The following is a 22997-nucleotide window of genomic DNA, read 5'->3' as shown; positions in this document are numbered from 1 at the left end:
TAACCCCATAGTAAGTCAAGGGACATCTGTATTTAAGGCCATGCAATTCGACATGTTCACCAAGTGAATAAGTGTATCCTGAAAAGAGAAGAGGCCAAGGACAGAGGCCTGGAATGCCAGTTTTAAGAGGAGAAGAAAAGAGGAATAAACAGCAAAGATGACTGAGAGGCAGAGGCCACAGAGGACATTCTGTATCTAGAGAACGCCTCACTGTAAAGTTACAACTAGTGACTCTTGTCTACATCTATCTGATTGTATTAAGTCTGCTATTAGATAAAGACCACATATAAATTTGCTATAGATGCTAGGTAGGAATGTATTACTTTCAAATAACAAAACAAATGAAATTATAGATAGCAGAAGAAACAATGAGTTATAAAAATTAGCACTACCATTTAATCTTTTCAAATAAAAACATGGATAGATTTTTTTATTCAAAGAAATTTTTCTATAGAACTAAATATTGCTAGCAAAACAGAAACTTTTAAAGCAAAATAAAAGCACAAACATATACTTACCTCCAAAGATTTAAGGAATGGCAGTGACTCAATAAAGCTTTCATACATTTTTCTCTTTTTGGCATTGTTTTTCACAATTATTCTCCTGAAGGTTACCCTGTCCTACAGGCAGAACAGTTAAAGGGTAAATTTTATGGGGGTAAAGCTATACAAATAGTTTTATTTTATTCCCTACAAGAAATAACGATTGAAGATTCTGAAATAAAAGATTAACATCATTATACTTTTAATGCAACTCATTTGATATTTTTATTTCGTCAAGCACAAAATGTAATACAGAACCACATAAAATACTGTTTCCATTTTTTTTTTTAAAGGAAGCATCTGTTGACTTTTATACATAACAGAAATCTGATCAACATGTTGGGCTTTGCCCGCAAGGAGGCGCTGTCACAGCATTTTTAAAAATGTATACTAGCACTGTGTTCTTTTACTGTGTTATGTACTCTACGTTCTTTTTCATATCCACATTATGTCAAAATTTTCTTGTTAAAAATGTGGAGGTATGCCCAAAGAAATTATAAACGCTTAAAGTGATGGCTACTCCATTTACCCTGATGTGATCATTATACACTGTATGCTGTTATCAAAATAGCTTATTACACATAATATGTACTCATAAAAAAATTTTTTTTTAATGTGAAGGCACAGAGAAACTACAACTATGTTTTTGAGTAAGATCTAATTCCAGTGTTTACCATGTTCACAGTCTAAAATGTTCCTGTTTATATTATCATGCCCTCAAAGATACAGAACTCAGTTGAAGAACTAGTAAAAATTTTAAGGATACAGCTCAAAAAATTATTTTCCTAAAAATTTTTTTTTTTTTTTTTTTTTTGAGACGGAGTCTCGCTCTGTCACCCAGGCTGGAATGCAGTGGTGCAATCTCCGCTCACTGCAAGCTCCGCCTCCCAGGTTCACGCCATTCTCCTGCCTCAGCCTCCTGAGTAGCTGGGACTACAGGCACCTGCCACCACGCCCAGCTAATTTTTTGTGTTTTTAGTAGAGACAGGGTTTCATCGTGGTCTCAATCTCCTGACCTCGTGATCCGCCCGCTTCGGCCTCCCAAAGTGCTGGGATTACAAGCGTGAGCCACCGCGCCCGGCCAAAATTTTATTTTAAATAATTTCTCATAAAGTATTTTAATTCTTTAATAAAAGCCTCAATAATTATGTTAGCTTGGCATTCATTAATAAACAATTATACCATTTTAATAAAGTAAAAATTGGGATATATTATTTAATAAATTACTATGCCAACATTTTAATATTTTTTTTACTTTTATTTTTAATTTTTGTGGGTACACAGTAGGTGTATATTTATGGGGTACATGAGATGTTTTCATACAGGCATGCAACATGAAATACGCACATCATAGAGAATGGGGTATCTGCCCCCTCAAGCATCTATCCTTTGAGTTACAAAAAATCCAATTACATTTATTTTAAAATATACAATTTTATTATTGACTATGGTCACCCTATTGTGGTACCAAATACTAGGTCTTATTCATTCTTTCTTATGCCAACGTAAGAAGGCTGAATTTAAATGAACTAGTGCAATGGAGAAAAATGCCAGTATAGATGAAAGTCTGTAGGTGTGATGGACTGCAACTGAATGTTTCTATCACTCTAAAATCCCTCTGTTGAAATCCTAATCACCCAGGATAGTATGAGGTGGTGGAGCCTTTGGAAGATGGTTAGGTCGTGAGGGTGAAGCCCTCACGAATGGGATTAATGTCCTTATAAAGGAGATCCCAATGAGCTCCCTTGCCCCTTCCACCACATGAGAACACAAGGAGAAGACGCTGTCTGTTAAACAAGAAAACAAGCCCTCACCAGACACCGAATCTTCTGGTGCCTTGATCTTGGACTTCCCAGTGTCCAGACCATGGGAAATAAATGTTTGTTGCTTAAGCCACCCATTCTGTAACAGTCTGTCATAGCAGCCCAAAAGGACTAAGACACTAGGAAATTAAACATCTTGTTTCCCAATTTGGTATTGGCTATAATTTGGACTTGTTTTACTCCTAATACTTTTTTTAAAAGAAAATTTTACAAGATAATTAGCACAAATATTGAAATTATTTCCAAGCCTGGCTCTGCATCAGAATAAGCTATAGTATTGAAAAAGATTTCTGAGACACCAGACCGTAATGACTCAAGATCTCTGCATGTAGGGCTCAATAATCTGTATTTCATAAATGCCCCCAAAGTGATTCTGATATATAATCAGGTTTGGAAATCAGGTATAACACCATTGTATGGACAGCGTTTATTGCAAAACAAGAGAAGACTCAAAATAGCTTAACGATTTAGAAACTAATCATAATCAGTTATATCTCTCAGAAAGAATTTTCCATTAGTAACCTGTCTCTTCACACCCACTGTGACACATAAAGTCCAGAATTTCGAATACTTTCATCCTGAAGCCATTTCAAAAATCACCTTTCCAAATCATCAGTACAGTCACGTAGATCATGTTAGCCCTAAGGCTAACAGTGACCAAATATTATTTACGGAGTGAGACTGTTCTGCAATGGACTTTTCTCTTGGGCTTTTTATGCTTATCTTTACACACCTGTATTTATAAGGCAGACCTCCAGTCTGTTGACCTTAAAAGAAAAATTTATTTTCTACTCGACTCTCCCTGAGAAGGAGTTATTATAGTTATTAGTCAAGTCACCCTTAAAAAGTAGGCTTGAAATACTAAGTAATTATGTTAATTATTCTAACTTTTTTAGAAAGCTATTATATGTCAGGAGGATTATCACAAACTGCCCATTTTTATAAAATTTAATAACGTATAGACTACTAAAAATCTCTGGAAATGCTTAATCCTATCTTAGGAACTTAAGTAGTACGTGCACTAGGAAATTCTGGGTCTTTTATACCCCATTAAGGTTTCTACAAGGGCTAAAAACTATCAGTATTCAAAGAGGCCAACCTATAAAATAGTTGATCTTATTCTGAAGATGTGGAAGGAGGCAGTTTCCTCACTGTGTGACAATCTGACAATCTGAATCTGAATGGCAACCCCACTGGAATGACTACATTTGAAAACTAAACCTTCCTGAATAAAACAGGTCATGGCAGATGCTAGATTTATCCCACCACTTTAATGACAGGCAAACAAACACTTCTGTGGGTGAAGGACTGTCCTGGTTTGAAGTTTTTTCTTTGCTGACTTTGGGTATTCAAATCGCTGACAGTTCTTAAAACACTTCAGATGATGTTTCCTTTTCCCTAAGACAATTCAGCTTTTCTTCTGAACCTTAAAAAAGTGACTCATCACATTTTTAAATAAGTATATAATAACTGGTTCCAATTAAAAGAAATGTAAAATGTCGTCTCTTTGATCAAGAGATATTTTTATCAGCTGAATTGACTTCAGAGTCAAATACTGAACTGTGACTAAATAATGTGTGACTTCTGTAATGCTATATACAGTAGTCCTTGGAAATGAGACTGTTAACAGACTTCTTATTTACTTCAACCTCTTCTCTTTCCACAAAAGGATTTGAGAGAAATAACCCAATAAATCCATGTCAAAACTAGTGGGTAGGCTATTTTCAACAATTTTAAAAGAAAATACATATACTGTACACATTTCCCTAAATCTATGCTGTTCAAAGTTTGGCCTGACATCAGGCAGTACTGCCATCTCCTGGGAGCTGATGAGAAATGCAAAAATCATGGGCCTCACCCCAGAACCACTGAATCAGAATCTGCATTGTAACTGGATTCCCAGGTGATTTGTAAGCATATTAAAGTTTGAGAATCACTACCTTAAATACAATCCTCCAGATGCAGCTTCAGCAGTGCCTAATAATTTGCATCCTATCATATGTGAAAATATTGCCCGAATGTACCTTTAAACCAGCTTTTAAGCCTTGCGGGAATACCATATTAAGAAATATATTTAAAAGTACTAATGCTCAGGTCCCAGTGCTGAAGATTCTGATCAATTTGCCTGCGGTGAGGTCTAGGTAAGAGGATTTTCTTTTTTTTTTTTTGAGACGGAGTCTCGCTCTGTCGCCCAGGCTGGAGTGCAGTGGCGCAATCGCAGCTCACTGCAAGCTCCGCCTCCTGGGTTCATGCCATTCTCCTGCCTCAGCCTCCTGAGTAGCTGGGACTACAGGCGCCCGCCACCGCACCCGGCTAATTTTTTGTATTTTTAGTAGAGATGGGGTTTCACCGTGGTCTCGATCTCCTGACCTCGTGATCCGCCCGCCTCGGCCTCCCAAAGTGCTGGGATTACAGGCTTGAGCCACCGCGCCCGGCTAGGTAAGAGGATTTTTAAAAAATACTCCAGGTAATTCTGATGTGGGGCACATGGGCACAGCCACCAAGCATTTTTTCCCTACACATCTGCTTTTAAATGCAGAGTAGTTACCAATCAATTTATAGCACCAAGAGCATCCTTTTATACTGGTTTCTCAAACTCCGAATTTCTGATGCAGTAGGTCAGAATCAGTGGGTGAGGCCCCAGAATGGGCATTTCTAAAAAGTTCCCAAGTGATACAGCTGCCAGTGTTCAGGGGACCACACTCTGGGAGCCACTACTTAATCAGATTATAATACTTACCTCAGAAAGCTATCTGAGAAAAAGTACTGAAGGCTGCGTTTGTACGGCTGGTTATTTTCTAAGAGTGGGTAAGACAGGAGCATTCGGAATCTGAGTGTCTTTCCTGGGCCACCAGGTCCCAAGCTCCTGACTGGACTGGAGGAGTGGGGGCAATGACATGAGGATCTGACTTAGTGCAGTCTTAGTGCCCTACAGTTCAGCATTCAGTGGCTGCTTAATAAATTACCTGATGACTGATGATGTTTAAATTAAAATACTACATGTGGCAATTTGTAACACTGTCATAGCAATTGCTACAAATCATAACATTCAGGTCAAATAAATATTTTACTCACCAAACCCCACAGAGCACCAGGAGAGGTAGCAGTGATTGTAGCTGCTCTGGGTGTATTATACATTAAGGCCAGTTCGCCAAAACTCCCACGATTATCATAGTTACCAACACATCTTCCAACACCATCACATTTCACATAAATATCAAATGTGCCTCTGTTGGACATATGTAGATTGGAGGTTAATTCAAATAAAATCTCATTAAAATAAAACATTATTTCAGAAAAGAACCCTGTGAAATAAAAATCTTATTTCCAGCCTGTTTATCCCCTCTGATGACAATAAAGGGGAATCAATCGGTGCCATCTGTTCCAGACCATGTGCCTGCTGGGAAAAATGGGACTAAACAATAAAAATTTGGAACAACGAATGATAAAACTATAACTAAAGACTACAACCAAATAGTATATGCATAAAAAACCATTTGGAGAGGCCGGGCCTCACGCCTGTAATCACAGCACTTTGGGAGGCTGAGGTAGGCGGATCACCTGAGGTTAGGAGTTTGAGACCAGCCTGGCCAACGTGGTGAAACCCTGTCTCTACTAAAAATACAAAATATTAGCCAGGTGTGATGGCGGGATCCCATAATCTCAGCTACTCGGGAGGCTGAGGCAGGAGAATCGCTTGAACCTGGGAGACAGAGGTTGCAGTGAGGCAAGATTGTGCCATTGCACTCCAGCCTGGGTGACAAGAGCAAAACTCCATCTCAACAACAACAAAAAAATCATCTGAAGAGGCTGGGTGTGGTGGCTTACTTACACCTGTAATTCCAGCAATTTGGAAGTCCAAGGTAGGAGGATCACTTGAGCCTAGGAGTTCAAGACCAGCCTGGGCAACATAGCAAGATCCCATCTCTAAAAAAAATTAACCTTAAAAAAAAGAAAGAAAATCATCTGAAGAAACATTTATCAAACCACTGACTGTAGTTATCTAAGAGCATAAGAATAGTGAGGAATTCTAGGCACATTGGCTATCTAATTTAAGAGTTTCTGTTTGTAACATGAACATATTATTACTGTTGTGATCAGAAGAAAATAACTTTTTAAAAAGAATCTAGCTATAGCAATTTGGTTAGCCACTACTCTACAAAACTTACTAGGGTCCTTTATAATCTATAGCAGAGGTTGGCAAACTATAGCCCACAAACTGGCTATCTGCTTTTGTAAATAAAGTTTCACTGCAATGTAAACACTCTTGTTTGTTTATGTGTTATCTATGGCTGGTTTTATGCTACAACTGCAGAGTTGAGTAGTTACAACAGAGAACATATTGGCCTGCAAAGCCGAAAATATTTACTCTCTGGCCCTTTACTTTAGATCAACCCCCATTCTAAAGTTAAAAAGTAGAAATTCAGACTAGATATCTAACTCTGGTCTTTTTATAGTTTTTTGGTGCTTATCTTTTAACTGGGGTTCTTTTTCTAGGCAAATAAGGTTCAGTTTGCATGTCACTGCACTTCATATTACCCAGACCCTATTTTCACGTAAATTGCATTCTTCGTGTGGATGACTGACTTTCCACATACTGTATTTTATCAGAGAACATGCTTTCAAGGCTTGCACCTGTGAGGGCAGATAGAAAAAATTCTTTGGCTTTATTCTGTCGACTAAACCCTAACAAAGACAAAGGGTGGGGATGTGCTGCTAAAAAAAATTTTAAAAAGTGGCTTTTAACATTAGAAAATTATTATGGGCCAGGCCTGGTACCTCATGCCTGTAATTCCAATGCTTTGGGAGGCCAAGGTGGGAGGATCATTTGAAGCCAGGAGTTCAAGACCAGCCTGGGCAACATAGCAAGACTCTGTCTCTACAAAAAACCAAAAAATTAGTCAAGTATGGTGGCACATGCCTGTACTCCTAGCTACTTGGAGGCTGAGGCAAGAGGACTGCTTGGGCCCAGGAGTTCAAGGCTGCAGTGAGCTGTGACTGCGCCACTGCACTCCAGCCTAGGCAAGAAAGTGAAACACACTCTCTGCCCCTCCAAAAAAGAAAGGAAAGGATTAATAATAAAGAAGCAATAACAGCAGAAACATGACAGACAGTAGATATTATTAAGTAAGAAAATAATTGGTTTTCGTGGCCAGGCGCAGTGGCTCACGCCTGTAATCCCAGCACTTTGGGAGGCTGAGGGGGGCAGCTCACAAGGTCAGGAGTTTGAGACCAGCCTGGCCAGCATGGTGAAACCCCGTCTCTACTAAAAATACAAAAAAATTAGCCGGGCATGGTGGGAGACACCTGTTAATCCCAGCTACTCGGGAGGCTGAGGCAGGAGAATCGCTTGAACCCAGGAGGGCAGAGGGTACAGTGAGCTGAGATCGCGCCACTGCACTCCAGCCTGGGCAACAAGAGCGAGACTCCATCTCAAAAATAAATAAATAAATAAATAAAAGAATTGGTTTTCAATGTAATTCATGGATAGAATGACTGTTTCAAGGGAAACTCCTAGAATTTGTCCCACGGATAATCATTTTTCAAGTACAGGCTGAGTTTCCCTCATCCAAAATTCTTGGGACCAGAAGCGTTATAGATTTTACACATTTTCAGATTTTAGAATATTTGCATATATAGAATGAGGTATCTTGGGAATGAGACCCAAATCTAAATACAAAATTAATTTGTTTCCTATATACCTTATACACACAGCCTGAGGATAATTTTATTTAATATTTTAAGTAATTTTGTGCATGAAACCAAATTTGTGTACACTGAACCATCAGAAAGCAAAGGGGCCATTATCTCAGCCACCCAGGTGGACAATCTGTGGTTGTTCAGCATTACCATCATTCTTGACTCTGAATTTATATGCTACCAATAAGCCATCATTTTTTACTTGTATTCACACATAAATACCTAACAGTAAAAAATATGACATACCATTAATACAGTAAAAAATAATGTGTTTGGGGCAACTAAGCAGCACAGTAGCATCCCCAGAATACCGGCACTGGCTGCCAAACAAGAGCAACCACAAACAATGGCAGGCTTGCAGTCTCCACCTACAATGCTGTATTCTGATTAAAGTTACTGTACATTGCACACTAACCCCTTCCGGGATGCTGAATAAGCTGTTGTGTGCCTGCATTTTGACTGTAAACCAACACATGAGGTCAGGTGTGGAATTTCCACTTATGCCATCATGTTGATGCTCAAAATGCTTTGCAGTTTGGAGCATTTCAGATTTTCAGACTAGCAATGCTATACAGATTAAACTCTTCGATTTACACTATTTATACTTTTGCGCTGAAACTGTTCTCTACACTCGCTACTTTGAATAGGGTAAAACAAAGCCAAATGTGCTGAGGAGAAGTAAAATGAGCTACCAGTCCAGTTGAAATCACATCAGTCTAAAGTCTGTTAAAATACCGCAGGCTAGGCCAGGCACACTGACTTACACTTGCAACCCCAGCACTTTGGGAAGCCAAGGCAGGCGGATCACCTGAAGTCAGGAATTCGAGACCAGCCCGACCAACATGGTGATACCTCGTCTCTACTGAAAATACAAAAATTAGCTGGGTGTGGTGGTGGGTACCTGTAGTCCCAGCTACTCCGCAGGCTGAGGCAGAAGAATCACTTGAAACTGGGAGGCAGAGGTTGCAGTGGGCTGAGATCGCACCACTGCACTCCAGCCTGGGCAACAGAGCAAGACTGTTTTAAAAAAAAAAAAAAAAACCTTGGGCTGTTTTTTCACACAGGTTTCTTCTCTGATAATGTAAGGCCTCCGGCAGGCAAGAACCCCCAGAAAGAGCATGAACAGGGCAGGAGACCTGGCTGTGGAGTTGGCTCTACGCCAGTCATTTGGGTGATCTGAACCAAGTGCTGTCACTTCTGTGTGCCTGCATGTTTTCATCTACCAAATGGGTGACTATCTAACTGAAAAGCGAATAGACTATATACAAATGTAAGGCAGTTTTGAAAGTCAAAAATCCCCACTAAATGATTAAGATCGTAGAGGGTTAGGGTTTCTCATACACCTCTACAATTAAACACACTTAGGTGCATTTCTGAGGTGCTTCACTGATGAAAGCTATTAATGATATAAAAATCATTATTTTGATTCACATATAGATAACTGGTTTATTCTATTCTAAAATCCTGGCTAGTGCTTCAGCCACAGGTCACCAGGCATTAGGGATGAGGGAATGGGAGAATCAGTGAAAACTCTTGATTGAAACAGCATGTGCGACTGACGCATGAAAGATATCACCCACAGAGCCAAAATAACAAAATGAGGCTTCGGGAGACCAAACAGGTCATTTTCACCAAGACCTTTGAGGTGAACACAACCCAGCCCAGAGAGCAAACGTAACCCATTAAGTCAGGCTGGGAGACGACATGCGTTCCACACACAAGGGGAGGGGTCAGGGATGCCAACTGTCTCATGAACACTTATCATTGTTTTACAAAAGTGAAGAAATAAGGACTCAGCTCAGGCTGCTCTGCTGTTAGATTTCAGGATTCATCTATTGCATAAGGCACATTGTTCTATGATGAGGTAAAGCACAACTTAAATTTCCTGAAAACAGATTTTCAACATAAATCCAAGACTTCTTTAAATAATTACAGTTTTTTTTAAGACAAATATAATAATATACAATTCTTGGAAGGATGCCCAAACTACTTACTATATGGACTGGATGATGTTAAAGCAGTAGGAAGAAAGACTTTTCACCTTATCCCCCTGTGAAATATTTGCATTTTCTATTTTTTTTTATTTATTGTTATTATTTAAGATGGAGTTTCACTCTTGTTGCCCAGGCTGTAGTGCAAATGGCACAATATCGGCTCACTGCAACCTCCACCTGCCGGGTTCAAGCAATTCTCCTGCCTCAGCCTCCCAAGTAGCTGGGATTACAGGTGTGCACCACCACGCCTGGCTAATTTTTCTTGTATTTAGTACAGACGGGGTTTCACCATGTTGGTCAGGCTGGTCTTGAACTCCTGACCTCAAGTGATCCACTGGCCTCGGCTTCCCAAAGTGCTGAGACTGCAGGCCTGAGCCACCACACTCTGCCAATTTTGAATTTTTTAAACCATGAGCATGTTTTATATAGTTTATAAAAAAAGAACCTTTTAAGAAATACCAATTGAGGTCTACTGTGAATTAACATCTTAGATAATATATTATACTGCTGTTCTCACTGTAATAGGCATCTAGTACATACTAATACTACTACACAATATCTAGCAATTAGAATTTAGCAAATGAAGATGCTCACGTTAAATGACTAACATTTACAGATTAGACTAACCAAAAGTCATTAGTTCCTCTATAAACTATGTCTCTTTTCATGATCCACTGTGGTTTCACTGCATGTACTCACAACAGGTTTACAGTGCCTATTATGTAGTAATAAGAGTAGCGGCAATAACAACTATCCTATATTAACCTGTCAGTTGCCATAATAATGGTTGAGATTTTACACAAAAGCTTCTTTAAATTTCAATAGTAAGGTTGAGCAAAACTTACCTATCAATTACATAAAAGTTGTCACCATCGTCACCTTGATCAATTACATGCTCCCCATCTTTGACCAATTTTTCAAACATGGCATCTAATACTTGAGACATCTGCTCCTATTTTTAAAAAAGATGGGATATAATCTTTATCTAGAACATGTTTTCTTAAGTAACCACAGTCATATTTCTGTGAACAAGTCCAAAGAAATGGAAATATCATAACTACCATTAAATGTTGTCAGAAAAATACACAGTAGTCTCTTACCACATACAAATAAGATGATTATATACTCTCATATTCAGTATTTGAATGAAAGTAATTATAATTAGTCTATTTTAGAATATTTGCAACTATCGCCACTTTAAAATGAAAATTTAACCACAAAACCACCATATACCTTGTGAAATATAATCTTAGCAACTAAAAAGGATCAGGATAGTAAGGAATTACTTCAAATTTCTTTTAAAGATACCCATTTTTAAAAACTTCCTTATATTAGTCAACACTAAAATTTGTGTACAGATAACCTAAATACTTGGTGAATTTAGATCCTGATTCCAATCTTCTTTTTGCTTTAGCACCAAAATCAAAACAGAACAAAAAAGAAAAACAACAAAGTAAACCAAAAATGACTGTGGCAAATATTCTGTCACTATTCACTGTCATTAAGGTTGGCTTCAAGCTGCATCCACTGAGCTCACTAGGGCAGATTTGTCAGAAACATCAAAAATATTATTCAACAACTATTTAAACTATGTAAAATTTTTATTCTGTCAAAGTGTGACTGACAAGGCTCAAGGATAAATTTCAAACTGATGAGAATAAAGTAGGTGGTGAAAGAAATCTTTAATCAGAACAAATACAGGAATAATTCAAAGAACTTTGAAAAGACAGAATAAATGGATATGAGGAAATAATACAATACAAGGGAAAGTCTAAAGATTTAGAGGGTTATTTGTTCTGCTACTTATTAGCTCTGAGCCCTTGGTCAGGTGACTCCTTATGGGCATACAAAAGGTATAATGCTAACTGCCCATGCCAAAATCAATTACTATTATACATAAACTAAGGAGTTGAAGATAGATTCAAAGGGGAAAAAAGATGCAAGTGGAAAACACAGGTTGAAGAAACAAGATATTCTGGATAAAGAGGATAACAGATCACATGTGATTCTCTCCCTTTTGAGACCGCATGAAAACATTACAAGGCATATGAAGATATGAATCTACAATAGTATAGAGTACAGGAAGGGACAACTGATGGATGACAGAGTTTCAGGGCGAAGGTAAGTAACACGTGGCAGAGAGAGCTGCTCCAAGTACACAGGTGAGACTGCAGTGTGGAGGGGCCAACATACCTTGAGGAGCACCAGGAGGCTCCAAAGTGGGTAATATCTGGTTCTGCCAGCATGGGACTGAGACACGAAGCTAAAGACAAGCGGACTGATTTAAAGTCCTGCAGAGATAGTTGACACCTTCCTTCAAAATCCCTCTACTCTAATACAGAATGCCTAGCAGCCAAATGTGGACCCTCAGCTCTTCCCAGACAAAAGATCAGAGAGAAACTAAACAAATTAGAACTAGAACAGATACTGTGAACACTGGTGCCCTAGAACAAAAACCTTCATTTGGTAGGACTTAGGGGTTCCCCAATGTAACAGCTGGCTCCCTGTCAGCTCAAGCTAAACAGTGCACTGGTTGACAGGCCTGCCCTACTTACTCAGAGCTCTAAATCAGCTTTATGTTGCTTCCCTGGTAGCCTACAAGACTAAGATAAACAGCAAAATGACAATACATGAGATAGATATTTCAGGAACTGTAGAGAGCTTTTGCAGAGACATTTAAGATGATATTATATTCATGAGACCAAAAAAAAATACGATAGTTAGGAAAAGAGCAAATCAGAGAAAAATGGGTAGCTTGGAAATTAAAAATATGATTCTCATTTTTTTTCTTTAAAATAGATTTTTTTGGCAGGGTGCAGTGGCTCACGGCTGTAATCCCAGCACTTTTGGAGGCCAAGGCAGGCAGATTGCTTCAGCCCAGGAGTTTGAGAGAAGCCTGGGCAACATGGCAAAACCCCGTCTCTACCAAAAAAAATAAGCTGGGCATGGTGGCGCACACTTGTCGTCTCAGCTACTTTGGGAGGCTGAGGTCGGAGGACTGCTTAAGCCTGGGAGGTTGAGGCTTCCGTGAGCCGTGATCGCACCACTGCGCTCCAGCCTGGGCAACAGAGTGAGACTCTGTCTCAAAAAAATGAGTAGTCTCAGCTACTCAGGAGAGGCCGAGATTGGAGGATTGCTTGAGCCTGGGAGGTTGAGGCTGCAGTGAGCCGTAATCACACCACTGTGCTCCAGCTTGGCAACAGAGTGAGACTCTGTCTCAAAAAAATGAGTAGTCTCAGCTACTCAGAAGAGGCCAAGACTGGAGGATTGCTTGAGCCTGGGAGGTTGAGGCTGCAGTGAGCCATGACTGTTCCACTGCACTCCACCCTGGGCAACAGAGTAAGACTCTGTCTCAAAAATAAAAAATAAAATAGAATTTTTTAGAGCAGTTTTAAGCTCATAGGAACATTAATCAGAAAGTATAGACATACTCCACATATCCTCTGCCCCAACACATGACACAGACTCCCCGACAATAAACAGACTCCCCCACGATAAACATCCTCCAACAGAGTGGCACATTTGTTACAACTGATGAATCTACACTGACATCATTATCATTCAAAGTCCATAGTTTATATTAGAGTTTGCTCTTGGTGTTGTACATTCTATGGGTTTGACAAATATATAAAGACATGTATCCACCATTACAATTTTTTAAAGGTAAATAAAAGAGTAAGAAGATAAATTAAAAACAAACACCTCAAAAAAAGTCAATAAAGAGATGAAAAGAAATGAGTGCCAGAGACAGTAACAGAGAAAACAAAAAGGAAGAAATACAAACAATACAAGATGAATTTTCTAGACCCAAAGGACACAGGTTTTCAGACCAAAAGGGCACACTCAAGTGCCCAGCACAATCAATGACCATAAATCCCCACACTAGGATGAAATAATGTATTTTTTAGAACATTAAAGATAAAAGATCTGCAAAGCTTCCAGAAAAGAGAAAGAGGGATTCTTAAAAACATGAAAAGCTACTCAACTTCTCTCAAAATGAAGAGAAATCCAAATTAAAATCCAAATGAGATGCCACTTTTCACTCGCCAGATTCAAAAAAATACAAATGTTAGAATATCACACTGTGTTGGAGACCGTGTAGGAAAAGAGGCATTCTCACACAGACTTCCGGTGAGAAGGTAAAATGGAACAAACTCTAAAAAAGCAATTTGTCAAAATTTAATAAAATTTCAGATATGCATAATCTTCCACCTCACTGTTCCTTTTCTAGGAAGTTATTACACTGGTATTTATAAAATGCATCACCATTTTTCTTTGCATCACAATAGCAGAAGACTGGAAACAAACTAATAGCTTATCAACAGGGCACTGGATAAATAAGCTGTCATATATCCATTCACCAAAAAGCTCTGCTGCTGTAGGCATGTAGGGATTTTCAGACATCTGTCTTTCAAAGGAGTCACTGGCAGCGAGAGAACACTCAAAGAAGGGTAATCAAGAAATGTGAAAACCTGCAATGGGGGAATTTCAGGAAACAAGGCATTTAGGTGACAGAAAAGAAGACCTATATGAGAATACACCAGTTATCTTCTGTTCAAACCATGACATCAGTAGTTCTAGAGGCCATAACTGGGACTGTTGGGTGGAAGTTTCATGGAGATTTTGGCAGAATATAAAGACCTGCCTAGGAATGAGAGCTGTCTAGCAGTGACAAGGGCTGCCTTGCAAATAATTTTGCCTTTTCCAGAACGTTAAATAGTTGGAATCATGCAGCACATAGCCTTTCCACATTGGCTTCTTTCACTTAGTATTATGCATTTAAGGTTCTTCCATGTCTTCCATGTCTTTTCATAACTAGATCACTCATTTGTCCACTGTCCAGATGTACCAGTTTATTTATCCATTCACACACTGAACAACATCTTGGTTGCTTCCAAGTTTTGGCAATTTTGAATAAAGCTGCTACAAATATCTGTGTACAGGTTTCTGTGTGGACCTAAGTTTTCAACTCCTTTGGGTAAATACCAAGGAGCATGACTATTGGAGAGGATGGTAAGAGTATGTTGAGTTGTAAGAGACACCACTAAACAATCTTCAGAAGTGGCTGTACTATTTTGCATTTTGCATTCTCATCAGCAATGAGTTCTTGAACCACCTATGTTCACCAGCATTTGGTGTTGTCAGTGTTCCGAATTTTGGCCATTCTAATAGATGTGTAGTAGCATCTCGTTGTTTTAAGTCGCATTTCCCTGATGACATGTGATGTGGAGCATCTGTTCATATGCTTGTGTGCCATTTGTATATCTTCTTCACTGAGGCGTCTGTTAACATCTTTGGTCCGTTTTTTAAATCTGATGGTTTACTACTGTTGAGTTCTTTGTATATTTTGGGTAACAGTCCTTTATCAGCTGTGTCTTTTGCAAATATTTCCTCCCAGTCTGAGCCTGTCTTTTCATTCTGCTCACAGTGTCTTTTGCAGCAAAGAAACTTAATTTTAATGAAGTCCAGCTTATCAATCTTTCTTTCATGGATGTGCCTTTGGTGTCACATCTAAAAAGTTATCACCAAATCCAAGGTCATCTAGATTTTCTCCCATGTTATCGCCTAGGAATTTTATAGTTTTGTGTTTTACATTTAGATCTGTGATCCATTTTGAGTTAATTTTTGTGAAAAATATAATGTCCATTTCTAGATTCATTTTTCAGACGTCTAGTTTTTCCAGTACCATTTGTTGAAAAGACTATCTTTACTTCATTGTGTTGCCTTTTCTCCTTTGTCAAAGATCAGTTAACTGCATTTAAGTGGGGCTGTTACTGGGTTCTCCGTTCTGTTCCACTGATTAATTTATACATTCTTTTGCCAATACTATACTGTCTTGATTACTGTCACTTTATACTAAGTCTTGAAGTCAGTTAGTACTAGTACTTTAACTTTGTTCTTTTCCTTCAATATTGTGTTAGCTCTCCTAGGTCTTTTGCCTCTCCAAACTTTAGGATCAGTTTGTTGGGACTGCATTGAATCTACAGATCAACTTGGGAAAAACTGACATCTTGACAATACCGGGTCTTCCTATCTATGAACATGGAAATCTCTTCATTTATTAAATTCTTCCTTGATTTCCTTCATAATCTGATAGTTTTCCTCGCATAGATCTTATACGTATTTTTGTTAGATTTACATCTAAATATTTCATTTTGGGGGGATGTTAATATAAATGGTATTGTATTTTTAATTTCAAATTCCACTTGTTCACTGCTGATATAAAGGAAAGTGATTAACTTTTGTATATTAAACTTGTATACTGCAACCTTGTTATAATCACTTACTAGCTCTGGAAGCCTTTCCCATTTTCTACTTAGATAATCACGTCATCTGTGAACAAAGACAGGCATATTTCTTCCTTCTCAATACATTTTACTACACTTTCTTGTCTTATTGCATTAACCAGGACTTTCAGCACTATGTTGAAAAGGAGTGGTGAGAGGGAACTACAAATTTGTTGAGGTGAAATTCACATAACATAAAATTAACCATTTTATTTTCCTTTTTTAAAATTGTAACTATCCTGGTGGGGGTGAAGTGGTATTTCATTGTGGTTTTGATTTGTATTTCTCTAACGACTAACCATGTTGAGAATTTTTTGATTGCCAGTCATTTGTATATTCAAGCACTTTGCCCATTTCTAAATTGGAATTTTTGTCTTTTTATTGTTGTGTTATTTATATATTTTGGATACTAGATCTTTATCAGATATATGATTGGCAAATAATTTTCTTGTGCACACTGTCTTCACTTTTTAAAATAATGTCCTTTGATGTACAAAAATGTTACATCTGTGTGAAGTCCTATTTATCTCTTTTTTCTTTGCTGCTTATGCTTTTGGTGTCTAAGAGTCCAATGCTAAATCTAAGACCATAAAGACTTACTCCTTTGTTTTCTTCCAAGAGTTTTATAGTTTAAGCTCTTATATCTTTGGCTTTTGATCCCTTCTGAATTAATTCTTGTATATGCAAAGGAGTCTAGCTTTGTTCTTTTGTGTGTGGATATCCAGTGATTCAGCACCATTTCTTGAAGAAACTATTCATTTTCTATTGAATGGTCTTAACACTCTTGTGGGAAAATCAATTGGCCATAAGTATATACGTTTATTTCTAGATTCTCCATTCTATTCAATTGTTCTATATGTCTACCCGAGCCCAGTATATTGTTTTGATTACCATAGCTTTTCAGTAAGTTGTAAAATTAGGAAATGTGAATCCTGCAACTTTGTTCTTCTTTTTAAATATTGTTTTGATTACTTGGAATCTGTTGTTATATGTACAATTATAACATAGTGGCAACAGCAAAACATTAATGTGTTATCATGATTTAGTTTTATAATACACAAAAGCTACTAGTTTAAACTTGTATAAACAATACCGATGAAAATATTTTTTAAAAAGAATATGGAACCTCTATAAATACTGATATATTGTTTAATTTGAAAAGAACAGGGCAGGCCAGGCACGGTGGCTCACACCTATAATCCCAGCACTTTGGGAGGCTGAGGCAGGCAGATCACTTGAGGCCAGGAGTTCCAGACCAGCCTGGCCAACATAGTGAAACTCCTTGTCTACTAAAAATACAAAAATTAGCTGGCCATGGTGGTGCACACCTGTAGTCCCAGCTACTCGGAAGGCTGAGGTACGAGAATCACTTGAACCCAGGAGGCAGAGGTTGCAGTGAGCCACGATCGTGCCACTACACTTCAACCTGGGCAACAGAGCGAGACTCTCAAAAAAAAAAGAACAGGGCGTAACAGTGTGTCTATTCTGCTGCCACCAAAATTTGAAAAAGAATACACTTGTATGTGCATTGCATGACCCTGGAAAAATACACAAGATAGTAATAAAAGAACATAGTTCCTGAGAGACTGAGTTTCTGAGAGGCTGAGGTGAAAAGGAGATTTCCTTTCACTGACTACTCTTTTGTTCTTTTTGAATGTTTGTCAGTTTTACATGTATACTGATTTATATTTTTTAATTAATTAAAACAACTCTAATTAAACTGAGAACATAATTTTACATCTTCATATGGGCTAAGAAAAACTTTTGAAAGAATGATGGTGACGGGTTTGCAGGAAGTGGTTTTCATCCCCTCCTTGGGTCCCTGTGTGAGCTCTGGCATCTTTTTGTGGAACTGCAGCCAAGGTTGAAGATGAAGCCAAGGTAGCAGTGAAACAGACCTTTCTTGATGTAGTGCTAATTGGCCCCACAGGGACCATTCTAACCAAATGAGTTCATCAACTCAGGCAACATATGGTCACCCATCAAAATTCTAAAGGTTGATTAAATGATTTACTGATATTTTGTTTTGCTTGCTATTTATATTTTGACTTTTTTAAGGCAGGTAGAGGGTGAACATCAGCTTTATTGATTAGTTCTGACTCTAAATGTAAATGGGGAAAAAAGATGAAATAAATTGCTATAGTAACCATTTTGTGATGTTGGAATTAGCTGCATTTGAAAACATTATAAAACTGAAGAATTCATACACGGATATATGAAAAAGAAATTCCTGATAAAATACAGACAGGTGTCTGTTCTAGTCAATCAAAATGTAATTTCCCCATAATTATGCACAGAGTGAAAAGAACTTAGGAAATATTTAATATGCAGAGGCTTATCATGATGACTGACAACTACTGTAGGAAATCCACATCTAATTCTCCTACAGAATGCCAATTCAAGACTTAGCTCAGTAAAGGGCTCTGACTCACTTAAGAAATAACAATTTACTCTTCATTAATGGAAGAGCCTATCATATAGCCTAAGAAAATTATTTCAGTTAGCCTCAAATTAGAAATATTTCAGGAGGAAAATGGCCTACTGAGTGGAGCATTAAAATATTCATGAAAAGAGTATCTTCAAAGAGATTAATAATTATAAATGCTGTGCTCAACATACGAATATACAGCTCTCCAAGGAAAAATTTTCTGAAGTCTAGGAAGTGCAAGATTTTCAAGCTAAATAATGACTTCAGGAAATTCAAATGAAATAGTAGACACAAAGCCAAGATCATTCTTCTTGCTAATTACTAATTAGTTTCCCCTTCCTCCTTCAAGTTTTCCCATTTTCAGGAAAAGGTAGCAACTTCGCAGTCACTCCAGCTAGACATTGGGAGCTATCCTAGATTCCTTCCTTCCATCCCCAACTAAATCAATCACCAAGTACCAAGTTCTGTTAATCCTTTTTTGTGAAGCCATTCTTTTCTGTCTGTCCCTTTCCCCCTTCCCTGGAGTTCAGGCCCATTTCTTTTCCCTAGATCATGACCTCGTTTTCTTACTGGGCTCCACCCTTTTGTTCTTGTCTGCTTCCCCTGTTTTTCTCCCCTCTTTAACTCCGTCCTTGACATTACCACCAAAGTGACCTTAGATAAATCTGATAGTTACATTCTCTGACTAAAACTCTTCAGCTGTGCCCACTGCCTACAAGGCAGTCCAGTGCCACAGCAAAGCAATCGAGAAAGAATGGGCCTTCCCGATACAGCATCCACATCTTAGCTCCATCACTCCCATCACTAGATGGAGGCCATCCATCACTGGACGGTTGCCACTTTAGGCTCTAGTGATAACACTCGGTACTTTTCCTCACCTGGTGATTCCCTCCTCATTTTCAGAGGGCACAGCTCAGTGACCTCTCCAGCTTTCTGAACCATTAGGGTAAGCTAAGAGACAGACATCTTCTCACCGTGCCCTGACCATATTACAGCAATGTATCATGTTTTCCCAACATGCTTTGCAGTTGTGTTTTTACCCTCATTAAATTATAAATTCCAAAAGGACAACAACCATCTCTAATCTTTGTGGCCTCCAACACCTTAAACAGGTCTTGAAACATAGTGAGTAGTCAAGAAATTAAAATGAAAGGAGCTGCGTGATAAGCAGATTATATGAGCTGAATATGTAATTCAATTAAAACGCATTTGGGTTATTGTAAATAATGTGTACCACCAAAAACTAGAAAGCTATTTTACAATATGAGCTTAAACTAAAACCTCCAATCTGCCATGTTTTGGGCTAAATGTCTTATTCCAGGTGGTAATTTGCTGAGAAAAATATATTTTACTTACTTACATCCTATATCATCTCTGGAAGGATTTAAATAGTAAGGGAGTCATTCAAGGTGGTCTGAGCTCAAATTCAAAAAAAAGGTCTTGTGAAAACTACTATGTATATACATTTGCTTCTTCTCTATAAAACATTTGATCATGACAATTCAGAAACTGGATGTTTTTTCCCTCTATGTGTTGGTTTTTAAAATACATATTGACCTTCAGCAAAGCAGTGAAAAAAAGTCTAAAAAAACTCTTATGTTTACAAAATAATCACACTAAGCAAAGATGCTCCTTGCCAGACTATATTAGCAAAAGCTTTCTTAAATATTAATAATTTTAAATGCAACCAAAATTTTCACAATGCTTTTAAAGAGCTAAAGTTGAAATGGCAAGGAAGATCAATTTAATTTAGAAGACAGAACAGAAGAGACAACATCCCAGGGAAGCATAATTAGCAACGATTTCATTTATGCCTGTGTGTCACTTAACCCTACAGACACCAGAATTTCACGACTTAGTCCCCGCTGAAGTATTAAAATACTGGTTCACTGAATAGGAAAGCACACAAACATAACACATGTAACAGTAACCAAATACTGAACTTGAACATTTTCACATCTAGCTCTAGTCCTTGGTATTCAAAGTATGTTGTGGGCCAAGAACATCAACATTACCTGGGAGCTTGTGAGAAATGCAGACTTTTCAGGCTCCACCCCAGACCACAAGAATCCAAATCTGCGTTTTAACAAGATCCCCTGATGATACATCAGCATATTAAAGCTTGAGAGCACTGTTTTTGGTGACCTCTGAAATTCTCCCATGTAAAGTTCTAGTCAAAAAATACAGAATCCTTGAATAAAGCCTACCTCTAAGTAAAACTAAGGATTAATTTTACCACTGCATTCTGTGTGCTTCTGGAGCAAAAGAGTTAAATACTACATTGGTCCTTGCCTTAGAGAACATGTGATCCACAGGCTAGCTTTGATATCACCTCAGGGTACTGAACCAGGTCTTTGCTTCCTCAGCACTAACTCCCACTGGTGGTAAGTGACGGTACTCGGCAAACGTGGATTGAATGAACCGAGCAAAGCAACTTGAATGGAAAAGGATGTATCAGGGCTACTCTGAACTACTGAATTCATACCATGAGACTGTAACTATGTTTAAGAGTTTGGCATAACTTTTTTTATTTTTTATTTTTGAGACAGAGTCTCGCTCTGTTGCCTAGGCTGGAGTGCAGTGGCGTGATCTCAGGTCACTGCAAACTCCGCCTCCTCCTGGGTTCATGCCATTCTCCTGCCTCAGCCTCCCGAGTAGCTGGGACTACAGGCACTAATTTTTTTGTATTTTTTTAGTAGAGACGGTGTTTCACCATGTTAGCCTGGATGGGCTCGATCTCCTGACCTCATGATCCACCCACCTCAGCCTCCCAAAGTGCTGGGATTACAGGCGTGAGCCACCACACCCAGCCTGGCATAACTTTTAACAAGACTTGAGTTAGATATTACTTAAACACCATCATTTTATTACAAATCTATCAAAAATTATTATTTAGGATTAAATATGTATACTTAGATAACCGTAAAAGTGTCAGAGGTGCATGAACCAGAGCAACTCCATCTTGAATAGGAGCTGGGTAAAATAAGGCTGAAACCTACTGGGCTGCATTCCCAGATGGTTAAGGCATTCTAAGTCACAGGATGAGACTGAAGGTCAGCACAAGATACAGGTCATAAAGATCTTGCTGATAAAACAGGTTGCAGTCAAGAAGCTGGCCAAAATCCACCAAAACCAAGATGGTGACGAGAGTGACCTCTGGTCATCCTCACTGCCACACTCCCACCAGAACCATGACAGTTTACAAATGCCATGGCAATGTCAGGAAGTTACCCTATATGATCAAAAAGGGGAGGCATGAATAATCCACCCCTTGTTTAGCATATCATCAAGAAATAACCATAAAAATGGGCAACCAGCAGCTCTCGGGGCTGCTCTATCAATGGAGTAGCCATTGTTTTATTTCTTCACTTTCTTAATAAACTTGTTTTCACTTTACGGACTCACCCTGAATTCATTTTTGCGCGAGATCCAAGAACCCTCTCTTGGGGTCTGGATGAGGACCTCTTTCCTGTAACAAAAGGATAACTTAAAGCATTCTTGTCTCAGTCCCATGTTTTCTTTTGAGAGCCTAGTGTGCGTAGAGAGCCGTGAGCCATCTGCTACTTACAGAGTGATGCAAAGATACAAAAGACACAGTTCCTGCCCTCAGACAATGGACAGATGAAGTGACTGATGGATCCTGGGTCTGGTCAAATTTAGGCCTTTCAAAGCCAGTAATGGAGCCTCAGAGATGGACATACAAACTTGTAATGTGTGGACCTAACATAAATCTCCAAAGTCATACAATGTACTGTGTTCCGGAAGATGTAATATAAACATAAATTACACTAGAAACAAAAGAGATTTTTAAAATATTTCAGAGTGTAAATATGACGCAGTATAGAACTGGTATAATGCAGTACATGAATCTTTATAAAAATGTCCTTTTTAAGAAGACCTCATTTTAAAAAGAGCAGGTATTGATTTAATGCTTCTCCTCTAGGACATCACCAAAAACTCAAAGATGTTGAGTTTGGCCAAACAAACAAGTCGAGGTAAGTTACAAAAGTTGACTCTATTTTCACATTTGGAATATGGCAGCAGAGGTTTGCTCCTAAATGACTATACAGCAATGACTAAGCATAATCTGACATGAAGGAAGCAGAATATGTACATCACAGTACAAGACAAAGTCTGAACAGCACGCGCACTCATATCAAGAGTGGGTATTCTAGAAATACCAAACCCAAAAATTAGAGATTTCCAAATCCTTATAAAGGACC

The 22997-nt window shown here is 38.4% G+C and overlaps 1 protein-coding gene across 1 annotated transcript in view; it reads right to left on the bottom strand.

Annotated features, from left to right (window-relative positions):
- PRKAR2B (protein kinase cAMP-dependent type II regulatory subunit beta) overlaps positions 1-22997 on the bottom strand; it is a 120324-nt gene that overhangs the window by 9963 nt on the left and 87364 nt on the right. The window contains exons 5-7 of the mRNA XM_055283637.2: positions 10905-11011; positions 5441-5594; positions 519-620 (exon numbers count right to left, since the gene is read on the bottom strand). Of these exons, the coding sequence (XP_055139612.1) occupies positions 519-620; positions 5441-5594; positions 10905-11011 (363 nt within the window). The remainder of the gene's footprint in view (positions 1-518; positions 621-5440; positions 5595-10904; positions 11012-22997) is intronic.

This window comes from Symphalangus syndactylus, chromosome 6 (genome assembly GCF_028878055.3).
Source record: "Symphalangus syndactylus isolate Jambi chromosome 6, NHGRI_mSymSyn1-v2.1_pri, whole genome shotgun sequence".
NCBI classification, from domain to species: domain Eukaryota; kingdom Metazoa; phylum Chordata; class Mammalia; order Primates; family Hylobatidae; genus Symphalangus; species Symphalangus syndactylus.
This window is presented reverse-complemented; position numbering and strand designations above follow the sequence as displayed.